This window comes from Oncorhynchus mykiss, chromosome 1 (assembly GCF_013265735.2).
Source record: "Oncorhynchus mykiss isolate Arlee chromosome 1, USDA_OmykA_1.1, whole genome shotgun sequence".
Lineage (NCBI taxonomy): Eukaryota > Metazoa > Chordata > Actinopteri > Salmoniformes > Salmonidae > Oncorhynchus > Oncorhynchus mykiss.
The window spans coordinates 16804615-16819874 of record NC_048565.1 but is presented as its reverse complement, the minus strand read 5'-3'; the positions used below and the strand labels follow the sequence as shown (position 1 = coordinate 16819874).

At 40.5% G+C, this 15260-nt stretch overlaps 1 protein-coding gene across 2 annotated transcripts; it reads left to right on the top strand.

Annotated features, from left to right (window-relative positions):
• The first annotated feature begins 5110 nt into the window (after nucleotides 1-5110).
• Nucleotides 5111-15245, top strand: LOC110492040 (arrestin domain-containing protein 2). Of its 2 annotated transcripts, XM_021566050.2 has the most exons (8): nucleotides 5111-5298; nucleotides 5496-5756; nucleotides 12108-12177; nucleotides 12359-12609; nucleotides 12726-12982; nucleotides 13166-13328; nucleotides 13449-13603; nucleotides 13901-15245. In XM_021566050.2, the coding sequence occupies exons 2-8, from the start codon at nucleotides 5498-5500 to the stop codon at nucleotides 13952-13954; spliced, it is 1209 nt and encodes a 402-aa protein (XP_021421725.1). In that variant the 5' UTR covers nucleotides 5111-5298; nucleotides 5496-5497; the 3' UTR covers nucleotides 13955-15245. The 2 variants fall into 2 exon arrangements, with proteins under 2 accessions (XP_021421725.1, XP_036810131.1); XM_036954236.1 differs by lacking the exons at nucleotides 5111-5298; nucleotides 5496-5756 and adding an exon at nucleotides 10056-10761.
• Nucleotides 15246-15260: the final 15 nt, after the last annotated feature.

Genomic DNA, 15260 nt, shown 5'->3' with positions numbered 1-15260 from the left:
CTACATTTCCTTCATATCATGTTTCTTTAGACAATGTCTAAAATAGATCATGGATTTATTGTGATGGTGTAGGCAATATTAGATTGATTTATTAGACTTTTTCAAATGTTGATGTTCCAAAAGGTTTGCATCAGTGGCTTGTAGGCTATGCATGGAAGTCAGAAGATGCTTAACCTGTTTATGCTAATTACCGGGTCAACTACCATGAGACCAGCAGTAATTTGCTCGACATTCACCGGCTGACAAAATGTCATTCCCACCACAGCCCAACACCAAACACAGACTTAGTTTGAAATGTTTGTAAAATTCACAATGTGAAAAAGCGATTACAACCATTTCTGTGTTTGATCCCTAGTTTTATGTGTGTTTTACCTACATTTTATGGGTATTATGACCCACTGTGCCTGATTATACTACAGTTATAAGGGGGTCATGACATGCTCAGTCTTACAATGTTTTATACATTTACCCGTACCAACAGCCACAGTTTCCAATGTAGACAAAGTAGAATTGTGAGTAACATTACATGGAATTCGAATAATTAGTGTGAGTAGTCCTATTAAGGTGAGTAGGCCTATTAAGGTGAGTAGGCCTATGGCAAAAGCAAAACACATTCTTCCTTTACCAATGCAAATTGAGAACCTCTGTTGAGGAATGTGATTGTTTTTCTTGAGGGTGCCTGTAATTTTCTATTCTCTGGTATTTTATATTTTGTAAAATATGTGAAATTGTAAAATGCAGGGCTCCCTTGTGAAAGATACCTTGGTCTCAATGGGACCAAAAGGTAACAATAAATAAAGGTAACAATATATATTTATTTATTTACTCGCAGCAATCTGTAGCTGGCTTACATTATCCAGATGCCTTATACAGAGGCCCTGGTTTGTGTTTAACCACCTATATGCGAAAGTTAGTCTGACATACTGCTTCGACAGACACGTGCACAGACAGGGCTGAGCACATGTCCCTTTGCACTAACAGTCTCCTAAGTGCCCTTTTGGGTGGTGGTATAAATCCCCCCCAATTGTTTTTTTGTATACATTTGTTGTCATTGTTGTTCGGATCCCACTGGCCGCATGTCTTCGTCAACTTCGCTACCCCACACCCCTTGCATTGGTTGTGCCTGTGATCTTCCATGTACGGACCTTGTGAGACCGGTTGTGTCTTTTCCCAGTCTGCCCTATAGAACCCCACAGTGCGGGTGTCATAATACTCGTAAAATCTAGCAGTCAAACAGGGAAATGGTTCCAATAGTTTTCCACCATTCATTTTTCCCATAGGGGATTTTAGAAACACTTAAAATAAGGGCTGTGTTTCGTGTAGATTTACCCTAGCATGACGTTTTGAAAAACCATGTAAATCTCATTCGAACATCGTGACCTATCAACACAGTATCCAATAATTTTGAGCACCTGCCCCCTAAACAACCTGATATCTGAGCATTTTGTATTAGAGTCGATTTCCGCGCTTATAAACCCAGGGTCGTTACACTATGTATTCATTTGTGAATGTCCATCACCCATTTCTTATGATATGTTACGGATTAGAATTCGTATTTATGTTACGAATTTAAAAAACGCATGATATGTTACAAATTGTAGCTAGGTGGCTAACTTTAGCTAGCTCACTAACGTTAGTTATTTATGCTACTGTAGTTGTGATACAAACGTCGTTGGGCTATATGTTTTGATGTTTAATACATTCTACGGCTACATGATGGGACTCTAATGATGATTTGAAAAAGGTCACAAGCTGCACACACTTCATTGGTCTCTCATTCACAAATTTGACAAGCACTTGGTAATATTCTCACCAGGCATCAAATTTCCCGGCGGCATCACCCTTGTGTGGCCGTAATGCCCCCAAAAAACCATGCCTTTTGTGGCCAAAGTGGCCGTTGTGCTCTTGGGCTGAATATAACAAGGTGAATTATAATTCCCTTCTCCCGGCTGCAGCGCTCTGAAGCACTTCTCACTCACATGGCTCTCTCAGATGTAGCCAATGCCTTTCACGTGATCAGGTCCATCTCACAGGCATTTCAGCTAAGAAATAGGCTAAGTGAATGAAGACAGGCACATCGGGAACGGAACTGCATGCATCTCTCTTATCGAATTCAGAGGCGCATATTGAAGATGTTAGAACTGTCCACATTTAGCCAGTGGTGTAAAATACTTAAGTAAAAATACTTTAAAGTACAACTTAAGTCGTTTTTTGGGGTAACTGTACTTTACTATTCATATTTTTGACAACGTTTACTTTTACTTCACTACATTCCTAAATAAAATGATGTACTTTTTACTCCATACATTTTCCCTGACACCCAAAGGTACTCTGAACATTTTGAATGCTTAGTAGGACAGGAAAATGGTCCAATTCACGCTGTCACACCCTGATCTGTTCACCTGTTCTTGTTATTGTCTCCACCCCCTCCAGATGTCGCTTGTTTTCCCCAGTGTATTTATCCCTGTGTTTCCTGTCTCTCTGTGCTAGTTCGTCTTGTATGTTCCCAAGTCAACCAGCGTTTTTTCCCATTTTCCTGCCTTTGCTATTCTCCTTTTCTAATCTTCCCGGTTTTGACCCTTGCCTGTTTCTGGACTCTGTACCTGCCTGCCTGACCATTCTGCCTGCCTTGACCTCGAGCCTGTCTGCGACTCTGTACCTCCTGGACTCTGAACTGGTTTTGGCCTTTTGCCTGTCCACGACCATTGCTCCGCATACTCCTTTTGGATTATTAAAAATCTTAAACTCCAACCATCTGCCTCCTGTGTCTGCGTCTAGGTCTCGCCTTGTGTCATGATAGTATGAACTAGCCATGACAGACCCAGCAGACTTGTCTCCCTGCAGGGAGCCACCATTGGGAGACATGAGGAGCTGTTACAGGACCTCCTGGAAGTGCTTCGTTCTCTGACAGAGCGCCACGACCAATGGTTTAAGGCTACTATGGAGGTTATTAAGGAGTTAACTCATAGACTGTCTGCCATCCCCGAGAGACCCCAACCTCTCAGAAAATGTTTCCTTTGTGGTGAGTTGGTACAGCCTAACCCGGTTCCCCGAGAACCCCACTTACCACCTCCGGAGCGATATTCTGGAGATCCTGGTACCTGTCAGGAGCATGCCCAGGCATTGTAGGGAGGTCATACAGGCACGTGGAGGCCACACACACTACTGAGCCTCATTTTGACTTGTTTTAAGGACATTACATCAAAGTTGGATCAGCCTGTAGCGTGGTTTTCCACTTTAATTTTGAGTGTGACTCCAAATCCAGACCTCCATGGGTTGATACATTTGATTTCCATTGATTATTTATGTGTGATTTTGTTGTCAGCACATTCAACTATGTAAAGAAAAAAGTATTCAATTAGAATATTTCATTCATTCAGATCTAGGATGTGTTATTTTAGTGTTCCCTTTATTTTTTTGAGCAGTGTACTTATTTTTCCACCATCATTTGCAAATAAATTCATTAAAAATGCTACAATGTGATTTTCTGGATTTTTTTCTTCTCATTTTGTCTGTCATAGTTGAAGTGTACCTATGATGAAAATTACAGGCCTCTCTCATCTTTTTAAGTGGGAGAACTTGCACAATTGGTGGCTGACTAAATACTTTTTTGCCCCACTGTAGTTCTAAAATCCCCTACAGAAAAATGTATGGTGGAAAAAAGGATTGGAACCATTTCTGAGTTTTAATGCTAGGTTTTATGGGTATTATGAGACATGATGTGGTATTCAATAAGTGTGTTGCTAAGGTTAGTGTCTGTTTGGGCAATGACAGGTTTAGTTCTTGGATTTACTCCCTTTTTTTTTTTACACCTGACTAAGTATGATATGTGTAAAAACAAAATAGGAGAATGACGAAACAGCAACATAACCTTGAACCCAAGCTGTAGATTGCCATGTTTGGGAGCTGCTTTGTTGAGCAAAACCGTGAGTGGGTGGTTAGACTTAAATATGCCAAACCTGATTTCACACACCTGAAAGGACAATGACCCAGTTATCATGAAGGGAAACATAGCCAAGTTCATTAATTCATCAACACATATCAGATGTTATCAATTTACATGTATTTTTTAAGGTGGACATTTATATAGTAACTTTTTTGTACTAGTCAGAAAAATCTATGTGAAATGGCTAGCTAGTTAGCGGTGGTGCACGCTAATAGTGTTTCAGTCGGTGGCGTCACTCGCTCTGAGACCTAGAAGTAGTTGTTCCCCTTGCTCTGCTTCGTGAGTGACTATGGTTGATGTGTGCAGAGGGTCCTTGGTTCGAGCCCAGATTGGGGCGAGGAGAGAGACGGAAGCTATACTGTTTGATTGATTCTGTTGACCAGGATCACTGGTTGCTGCGGAAAAAGTAAGAGGTCAAAAGGGCCGATGGGAGAATATTCTCCCATTTTAATCTAGATTTTCATAAATTAATACCTAAACCTATTACATATGAATATTTGATTTGATTTATTCCATGATATCTTATGCATCCAATGCATTATCTATTTTCTTATACGGTTGATGCGTATTGCACATGAGACATAAATTTGTGCACTCATGTATGAGGGAGGGCAGGATTGGACAGCAATCTATGAGCGAATCATCTCGTAAACCAATTACATTTCAAGCACGTACTGAAAAAAGTAGTCAGATACTTTTGAGGAGATAGGAAACTCCATTTGAATTGTTGTACCTCTCATTGTGTACGTTGCTTTGTCAATGGGGCGCACGGTGCATTTGTGGGACAAGAAGAGCTCTCCTTCATGGATTGAATGGAAGTCAATTGGGCCCGAGCTAAAAAACAACAACATTAGCATGAATTTCGTAAACAAAAAGTACACCATTGCACATCCGAGATGTGAGATAATTAACTTGTTCTCTAATATCGTATAGCATTGGAATCGTGATATTACGTACTTTTGACGAAAATAGGCAGGTTTCTCGACTCATACCATGACTTTGAGAAAGGGTTGCGTGACGATTAACTTATCAACTGCGTGACGCAACATGACAACGTGAACGCGATTGGTTGGCTGTCTGCTGATGAGGAATTGTTCGTTGTTCCATCCATTGCCAATGGGATTCCTATCTCATCCTTTCTCTAATATCTCTGCAGTTGTCGCTTTCTGTCCACGTTCGTCGCCAAGAATGGGCGACGTGACTCAAATGTGCTTTATTCTAATTGGCGTGTAAACGGAACCTGCCCTATCTGTGCGTCGAAATTATGTGGTAGAAACATTGTACAATATAAATATAACAGTCAGCGAAGACAGCCTGACACCTCGAATTCACCATCTCCCATTTTTTTAAAGGTAGGTTTGGTTTGCGTTCTTTGACAGACTTTTGATCAGCTGGTGTGAAAGATTTTATTGAAAAACAGTGTAATTTAATTTAGTGTATATATATTGAGTTTTAGAATCGTGTGATTGACGATTCTCGGCTCCTTCAGTTATTTATGTCTCAGGCTACATTTTCTTGTGGTAAAAAAATCTTTATTTTCCCCTCCAAGGAATGACTTTCAATACTATCAAAAGTTTTAAGCTGGAGTTCGACGGACCGGGCGATGCTGTGTATGCCAGCAGCGAGATACTGTCCGGAAAGGTCGTTTTGGAGCTCAACAGGGATACGAAAGTGGACTCCATGAAGGTCCTTGGAAGAGGGGTTGCCACTGCCCACTGGCTTGAGAATCGCAGTGGAGGCATGAATGCCGTTTACAACGACTACACCTCCAAGATCAGTTACTTCAGGAAGAGGCAACATCTCATCCGAGGTAAGTAGTCTTCTCATGGAAAAAGCACTCTGGTCATTGTTCAACTGTTTTGTTATTTCTCAACAATGTTAAACTATTTCTAAGGTGTAGCATATATTGATTTCCTTTTAATTTTGAGCCAATGAATGGGACTAATTGTTTGCGTGTTTTAAAAAGCTATCTCTAAAAGTAGCCTAGTGCATCTTGGATTTCACCAAGCCTACTGGAGGACACAGTAAAGACACATGCCCTACTTATGGCCCCCGGGAAAAAAAATGCACACCTATTAGAAAATTACATTCTTAGAGGCACGAAACTCTGGAGAATATTTTACATTATGAACTAAAATATTTTAAATTTGGTTGTGTGTGAGTGAAGCTCACGTGTAGCACCAACATGCTTATAGGAATTGGATTTACTCTTAGAAAAAAGGGTTCCAACAGGGTTCTTTGGCTGTCTCCATAGTGGAACCCTTTTTGATTTCAGGTAGAACCCTCTGTGGAAAGGGTTCTACCTGGAACCAAAAAGGGTACTTCAAAGGGTTATCCTATGGGGACAGCTGAAAAACCCTTGTAGGTTCTAAATAGCACTCCCCCCCCCCCCCCCTTTTTTCTCTCTGAGTGTAGGACATCAGACTGCAGGGTAAATAAATAGAGCACTCCTGTTACTGGGAAGTCATGGCAATTTACAGTCTTGATTTAGGGGTTTTATATGTTATTTCATTATGACTGATAGACAACTGTGAATAGTGCTTTTGGAAAGAATAAACTTCTGTAAAAGGAAGTGCGAGTGGAGACGCCCAATAAGAGGCAGAGGCAGTTGCTTGTCTGAAAAGGGCTGGGGGTTTAAAAAAAATAGTGCCTCTGTCTCTCAGGCAACAGGGAAAACAACACATGGGAGCTTGAGGGACAGGACACCCCCCAACCCTTCATCTTCACTATACTGCACATTAATTAAGTCCTCATTTCTTTGCATGCAAACTTGTCAAGCAAGGTTTTTGTTATTCCAGAGAACCTCCAAAAGTACTCAAGATTTAATGTGTAGGTAAGTTACATTACTGACTTTGATTAGGCTTTGTTTGTTATTTCAAATAAAGAAGATCTCCATGAATAGAAAAACAATTAACTGATAGATTGTATCTGGAGTCCCAGCTAGGTAAACAGCCTCTACAGAAATCTGTTGAAATACACCCCCTAAAAATCCTTTACCTGACTAATACAGTGCATTTGGAATGTATTCAGACCCCTTCCCCTTTTTCACATTTTGTCAACCTTATGCTAAAATGGATTAAATAAAAAATCCTTATAAATCTACACACAATACCTCAATGACAAAGTGAAAACAGGTTTTTAAATGTATATAAAAAAAGATACCTTATTTACATAGGTATTCAGACCCTTTGCTATGAGACTCGAAATTGAGCTCCGGTGCAGCCTGTTTCCATTGATCATCCTTGATGTTTCTACAACTGTGGTAAATTCAATTGATTGGATATGATTTGGAAAGGCACACACTTGTCTATATAAGGTCCCACAGTTGACAGTGCATGTTAGAACAAAAACCATGCCATGAGGTCCAGGACCTATATACTAGGCAGTGTCAGAGAAACTCCAGTCAACCAAGTCATAGACTGTTCTCTCGGGTACCGCACGGCAAGCGGTACCGGAGCGCCAAGTCTAGGACCAAAAGGCTCCTTAACAGCTTTTACCCCTCCAAGCCATAAAACCTCTGAACAATTAATGGCCACCCAGACTATTTGCAGTGACCTCCCCCTCCCCCTTTTGATTTTACACTGCCACTACTTGCTGTTTATTATCTATGTATAGTCACTTTACCCCTACCTACATGTACAAATTACCTCGACTAACCTGTACCCCCCGCACATTGACTCTGTACCAGTACCCCCTGTATAGCCTCATTGTTATTTTTTTTTATTATAATTTTTTTAATGTAGTTTATTTAGTAAATATTTTCTTAATTGCATTGTTGGTTAAGGGCTTGTAAGTAAGCATTTCACTGTAAAGTATTCAGCGCATGTGACAAATAACATTAGATTTGAAAGAATAGTCTGTAGAGTTCCAACGAGCTGGAAAAGGGTAACAAAGAATATCTGCAGCATTGAAGGTCCCCATGAACACAGTGGCCTTCATCATTCTTAATGGCACATGACTGCCTGCTTTCAGTTTGCCAAAAGGCACCTAAAGGACTCCCAAAAGCATGGTGGTGGCATCATCATGCTGTGGGGATGTTTTTCAGCGCCATGGACTGGGAGACTAGTCAGGATCAAGGGAAAGATGAACAGAGCAAAGTACAGAGAGATCCTTGATGAAAACCTGCACCATAGTGCTCAGGACCTCAGACTGGGAAGGTGGTTCACCTTCCAACAATGCAAAGACCCTAAGCATACAGACAAGACAACACAGGAGTGGCTTCGGGATGAGTTTCTGAATGTCCTTGAGTGGCCCAGCCAGAGCCTGAATTTGTACCTGTTCGAACATCTCTGGAGAGACCTGAAAATAGCTGTGCAGCGACGCTCCCCATCCAACCTGACAGAGCTTGAGAGGATCTGCAGAGAAGAATGGGAGAAACTCCTCAAATACAGGTGTGCCAAGCTTGTAGCTTCATACCCAAGAAGACTCGAGGCTGTAATCGCTGCCAAAGGTGCTTCAACAAAGTACTGAGTAAAGGGTCTGAACACTTATGTCAATCTGATATTTCAGGTAATTTTTTGTATAAATTTGCTAAAATTTCCAAATCTGTTTTTTTGCTTTGTTATTATTGTGTGTAGATTTATGGTGGTATGCTGTAATGTAACAAAGTGGAAAAGGTCAAGGGGTCTGAATACTTTCCAATACACTGTAGTAGGACTTCAGTGTTCAGACATGTATAAAAGTAAACTTTAATCATGCTAAATCTATTGGTAAAATAGCTTATGAAGTGATATTTCATTAGGAATTTTTTTTATTTTTATTTTTATGGTTAGGCCATTTTATAACCTTCAAAGGACTACAACTTTCCGGGGCAAACATTCTGTGGACATACTGTATTATTTCATATATCATATAAACTTTTTTCCCGCGGTCAGATTGATTTGCAAAATAGTTTTGCTCCTGTCAAGACATGAAGCTTTGATCAATGCTTTAGTTTGGTTGATCTGGTTTTGAGAAACTTCATAGTGGTACTGATACTACAACTGTCTTTGGTTGTCTGATTGATAGGGATACTGTGTTCATAGCAATAAACTTTTTTTTATTTTTTAGCTTGAATAAACTCTGGCTTAATTTGCTAAATATTAAGTCCTGCTGTTTGTGCACCTTCGTATATTTAGAAATTCAAGCCAGACTGTTGAACATGTAGCTATGGCCTTCTGTACAATCTGAACACAAATATTTACACTGCATTAACTTGTTAGTTTGTCTGCATACCATTGATTATTTGATACTACGTGGCTGTATAAATCCAAAATCATGCTTGTGTATGTGTTTTTATCTCATCTGCCCAGCCACTATAGGAAGTCTATGGTCAGAGCTGACTAAAGTTGATTAGAGACAGTGAGGCCTACGTGACTGACACTTAAAAAAAAATTAAAACTCATATAGCCACCAGGAGGCGGGGGTATCATAAAGTTGTACTGTACAGGTCCTGAGTGCATGTTTTGGTTTTTGCCCTAGCATTACACATCTGATTCTAATAACCATCTCACCATCAAGTTTTGATTATTTGAATCAGCTGTGTAGCCCTAGGGCAAGAACCAAAACGTGCACCCAGGGGGACCCCAGGACTGAGTTTGGGAAACCCTGCTGTTTCATGTGTCATGTTCACACCACAAGGTGGCAGTATATAACCCTGCATGCTTCAGGAAACAAAGGTAAACAACTGTTTTTTTGGGACAAGATGTTACCCGATTTTGCAATCTAGAGGTCATGTAACTAATTGTTCTTCAATATATGTTCTGTGTATGTGTATAAAATATTTGTTTAAAATGTACCATTCATCTTCATGCACTTTCCCCTTATTCTTACTGTTTCTTGAAGTGGTATGCTTGTGTGCATTTTGCTGCACCGTTTATACCAGCTGTAAACTTGGTATGTGACGAAAACATTTGATTTGGTCATAACATTGAATTTTTTGCCATTTCATATAGGATACCACTTCAAGAAAAAGTAAGAATAAGGAGAAAGTGCATGAAGATGAACCCTAACAATGCAGTGCATTAATTAATAATAACAATGAAAATATAATTCATTATAGGAATTTACAGACTTTAAAAATATATATTTGGCAAGTTGCGCATTGTTCCCTTTCTAGAAATTAATGCATAGACCACATGTACAGAATACAAAAAAATGGGCATGAGCAAAAGCTGAAATACCCTTTTTACTATTATGCAATGTGAAACTATTTTGTCAAATGGGAGGATCTTTGCAGCCTTCGGGCATGCTCAGTAAGCCTGTTTTCGTCTAAGAACCTGTAACCATCAATCACCAGTCACGGTTTTCCCCGTTTGCTCTAGCGCTCCACACCCAGGAAAGATGTTTATTAGCCCGTTACCCTCTATGCGGCCTTACATAATATATTAGGACAGCCCACATCGCGCAAAAGGGAGCTGTGGCCGCGACTACTTAATCAGTTTTGTTTTGCAAGTGTAGCGACAATAATATTAAGATAGTACCAAAACGTTATTTGACAACTTGAACAAGGAACAATAACATTTTAACATAAGTATACTGTTTGGAACTAACAACCCTCACGATGATTTTCGACAAATTGAAAAGGTTGTACATCGTCTTCGACTCTCCAGAAATCGATTCCCCTCCAGTTTTCAGCAGTGGGGACGTGGTGTCTGGAAAAGTTGTTTTGAACCTTTCAGGTGAAAGTAAAGTGCAGTCGTTGAAGTTGCACGCAGAAGGTTTTGCGAAAGTGCATTGGACCGAATCTCGTTCGGCTGGGTCCAGTACTGCCTATACTCAAAACTACAGCGACGAAGTGGAGTATCTCAACAGGAGAGAAGTTCTTCTGCAAGCAGGTTAGTCATTCACTCTCTATCAGTGAATGAAAGCAATGAAGTGTTCCATGCTATGCAACTCATTGGGCAAAACCACTTGGGCAAATTTTACTCGAGAGAAGTATTTTCATTGTACATAACTGGGTTTTGTGTAGGGTTTCTCTCATGGGAAGGTTTGTTTTTTTCTTAGTTATTCTGTAATCATTTTCATATTCGGGTGTTCTCAATGGTAAATTCTCAACTGGCCTACCTGGTTAAAGGTGAAATATACACATTTTATTTTTAACGTTTAAATTTGCAGCATGGAAAAATAATTGTTTTCATTAAAATTTAAGCAGTCAGTGGTGGAAAAAGCACAAAATGCTCATACTTGAGTAGAAGTAAAGATACCTTTTAATAGAAAATGACTCCAGTAACAGTCACCCAGTAAAATACTACTTGAGTAGAAGTAAAGATACCTTTTAATAGAAAATGACTCCAGTAACAGTCACCCAGTAAAATACTACTTGAGTAGAAGTAAAGATACCTTTTAATAGAAAATGACTCCAGTAACAGTCACCCAGTAAAATACTACTTGAGTAACAGTCTTGAAGTATTTGGTTTTAAATATTTTTAAGTATCAAAAGTAAAAGTACGAATCATTTAAAATATCCTTATATTAAGCAAACCAGACTGCACAATTTATTTTCAAATTATTATTATTTTTTTTTTACATTTAAAAAGTATTTACGGATAGCCATGGTCACTAAACACTCAGACATCATTTACTGTCAAAGCATTCGTATTTAGTGAATCTGCCAGATCAGAGGCAGTAGGGATGACCATTGATGTTCTCTTAATAAGCGTGTGAATTGAACCCTTTTCCTGTCCTGCTAAGCATTCAAAATGTAACTAGTACTTTTGGGTGTCAGGAAAAATGTATGGAGTAAAAAGTACATATTTTTTAGGAATGTAGTGAAGTACAAAAAAACAACCCCAAAACCGCTACTTAAGTAAAAGTAAAGTACTTGACCCTGTCAAAGGATTTGAAAGTATTATGCATATTAGATTGAGTTTGGATTCACTCTAAGAATTTACTCTGTCTGAATGCAGCCCTAAATTTGATAATATATATAAAAACAAGGGACTGCAAATCCCCATTCAAGAGCACCCAGCAGTATAGAGGGCATGTGATGGTGCTTTTGTGTTTAAGGAGAAAAGGGAAAACTGCATTTGCAGTTCATTGTAATAAAGAAACTCAGTGATTTCTCCTGTATGTATTTTAGTTAGTACATTGCGTTGGAAAGCAAAAGGCCCTCATTCAGTAATCAATGTGGATCAGAAGTGGTTTCAAATAATGAATGCTTATTTTATTCATTTTTCATCAGATAATGGCGAGCACACCCTCCTCTCTGCTGGAAGACATGAATTCCCATTTAGTTTCCAGTTGCCTGAAGAGTAAGTATCCCTTTCTGGAATTAATGGTTTTGGAATTATTATACAGTAATGCACTGGAGGCAAATGTTAATTTGCATTTGATTTGGACCTATGAAATCCTTGCATCTTATTAAAGAACAACTAATGTCTAATCAATCTGTGTTTATTTATTTAAACTCTTCTTTTTTTTTTGCCTCAACAGGACACTGGTGACATCCTTCGAAGGCAAGCATGGCAGCATCCGTTACTGGGTGAAAGTGAAGCTGCATAGGCCCTGGGCTACAGTGAGGAAGATCAAGAAGGAGTTCACAGTCATCGAGCCCATTGACATTAACACACCAGCCTTATTGGCTCCCCAAGCTGGCACTAAAGACAAGATGGCACGGGTGTGGTACCGCAATTTTGGACAGGTGTCAATAACCGCTAAGATCGATCGTAAAGGTTACACACCAGGTAAGAACCAATCATACCTTTTAATCCTAGTGGCCCTGAAAACTGAACATTAAGGCAAATAACTCATTTTAACTGAACCAAATCTCACCTCACAGCCTCTATTCTTCATCTTCCAGGTGAGGTGATTCCTGTATTTGCTGAGTTTGACAATGCCACCTCACGCTCTGTGGTGCCCAAGGCCTACATCACACAGACGCAGACGTTCATCGCCCGGGGCACCATGAAGCAGAAGCAAGCGGTGGTGGCCACGCTTAGTGGTGATGTGGTGGGCGCCCAGCGCAGGGAGACCTGGCATGGCCGTGCCATCAAGATCCCTCCTGTCGGGCCCTCCATCCTGCAGTGCCGCATCATCAAAGTGGAATACATGCTCAGGGTGAGTTCAAGCCATAGACAGAATTAAAAGTACATCATTCACATTCATTAGATTTTCCTTGTTGAGGATATGCCTCCGATTGATAATGAAAGGCTAATTAGAGATCAGTCGGTAGTAGTTTTACCCCTACTGACGTGTTGGTTACTGTAGTTCTAAAAGCTTTCTCCCCTCTCCACCACCTAGGTGTGTGTGGATGTTCCTGGGACCTCCAAGCTGTGTCTAGAGCTGCCCCTGGTCATGGGCACCATCCCCCTCCATCCCTTTGGTAGCCGCACCTCCAGCGTCAGCAGCCAGTACAGTGTTAACCTGGAATGGCTCCGCATGGCCATCCCCGAGCAGCCTGAGCGTAAGTGTCTGTCTCATTGTAATACAAGACTTAGCGGTGTCAATGCCAGGTCCCCCTGAAAATCTCCTACCTTAGGAAAAATGGTTTACTCATCTGTACCCTCTTTCCCTCCCCACACAGCTCCTCCTGACTATAGCTCTGTGGTGACGGATGAGGAGGCTGAGCGGAACATTACGGCCCCCCATCCTGAGGAGGACCTCAGTGGGATTATGGAGCACCCTCTCAGGGCCTTTGTCCAGGAGTTCCGCTTCCGACCTCCTCCGGTGTACTGCGAGGTGAGCTAGCACCCCTTGGAATACTCTCGTGACAATAGGGATGCACTTCTTTGATTAACTGAACTCTCTACACTTCTATCACTCAATTTACATTTTAGTCATTTATCAAGCGCTCTTATCCAGAGTGACTTACAGAAGCAGTTAGCCTTGCTCAAGGACACATCGACAGATACATTAAAAAAAATTCCCCATCGTCAGCTTGGGGATTTGAATCAGCGACCTTTCGGTTACTGGCCCAACGCTTTTAACCGCTAGGCTACTTATTGAATCTTAAACCTTTGTGTTTTGCTCCTGCAGATCGACCCAAATCCTCAGCCCCTCAACATGAGACGTCGCTGCATGACGTGTTGAACCATAAGCGTCACTTGAGCGTCACACGATGACCTTATTTAATTAAACGAAGCAAAGAGATTTGTCTTCCCCTGGATTACTCTCCGAAACTGGTGACTCAGTCCAAAGATGTGGCTTCTGTTGTTGGAAGGGACTTAGAGTACCACTGAGAGGCTGGAAAAGAAGATGGAGGCGACAGGACCTGCTTGTGGATGAAGTTCTTTTTAAAAAAAGGAAGGGGGACATGTTAAGTTCAACAAGAAAAGGAAATAACTTCTCCCATGGTTCCTGTCCTCCCAAGTGATTCTGACTCAGGATGATGAAATCGAGTCACCCCTCCTGCCAATCAATGAACCCCCACACAATAAATGTTTTGTGTTTGGGGAAATATTGGGGGAGGATCACTTGATTTTTGTGAGGGAGAGTTGGAGTTGCAGACAATGCCTCAAAGAATGCAATGGTATATCTTCAGTTAACATCTGCAAATGATCAGCTGGCTTGGTGTTAAGAGGCACCTGTAACTCATCTTTTAATACCCAACTCCCCCTTGCCTGGTAACATGTAGTATGACTCAATGATGATGAATAATTCTACTGTTATTCAAGTAGCACTTATCTGAGACTGTTTGGTGAGGAGGAGTTGAGTCGGCAGGTTTCGGCATTTAGCCGGGTAATACTATGCAAAAGGGAACTTGAATCCTGTAGTATCTGAAAATGTACTGAAATGATTCCATGAGAGATTCTGATATAGCAGATGTCCTCTGTATGGGGATGTTCAATGTATTCTGAATCTTAATTTGACAGTAATGGATGAAAACTAAACGGTTGAGTTTTTTGCATGTGGAAGAATTCAAGAGAAAAGTTAGAGTTGTGTAAAAGCTAGTTCTATAGCACAAACCTGGGCATAACATTTTCTCAGAAAATAGTCTAGGACTGATTTAGAAACAGTGACACGAGGAAGAAAAGTGTGTTTGTAGCTGCTGCAAGCTCAAATGATTAGCTTTAGAAATGGCTAAGGGGGAAATATCAGAGCCATGTGGTTTATGTGTTTGATTCAATCCAGATGCCTTGTTTTCCAACCGTCTGTAAACGTCTGCAGAAAGTTTGTTCAGCGTCACATTAAGCCTTAAGTTGGAGATGTCACTTTGAAGTGTACTAAAGAACTGACTTCAGGTCAGCAATGCAGCTTACGTGTCATGCGCAGTGCAGCACACACCTGAAATTTAATGTATTTTATACAAACGCCGTTGTTGATTCACAGAACTTGCCAAAGTTTTTGTAATTCCCTTTTCTAATAAAAACACTGAAACAGATATTTGTATTTTTGT

Coding starts and splice junctions, on each gene's coding strand:
- LOC110492040 (XM_036954236.1), top strand. CDS start 10,488: ATGATTTTCGACAAATTGAAAAGGTTGTACATCGTCTTCGACTCTCCA. Junction 10,762..12,107: donor AGAAGTTCTTCTGCAAGCAG/GTTAGTCATTCA, acceptor ATTTTTCATCAG/ATAATGGCGAGCACACCCTC. Junction 12,983..13,165: donor AAGTGGAATACATGCTCAGG/GTGAGTTCAAGC, acceptor TCCACCACCTAG/GTGTGTGTGGATGTTCCTGG.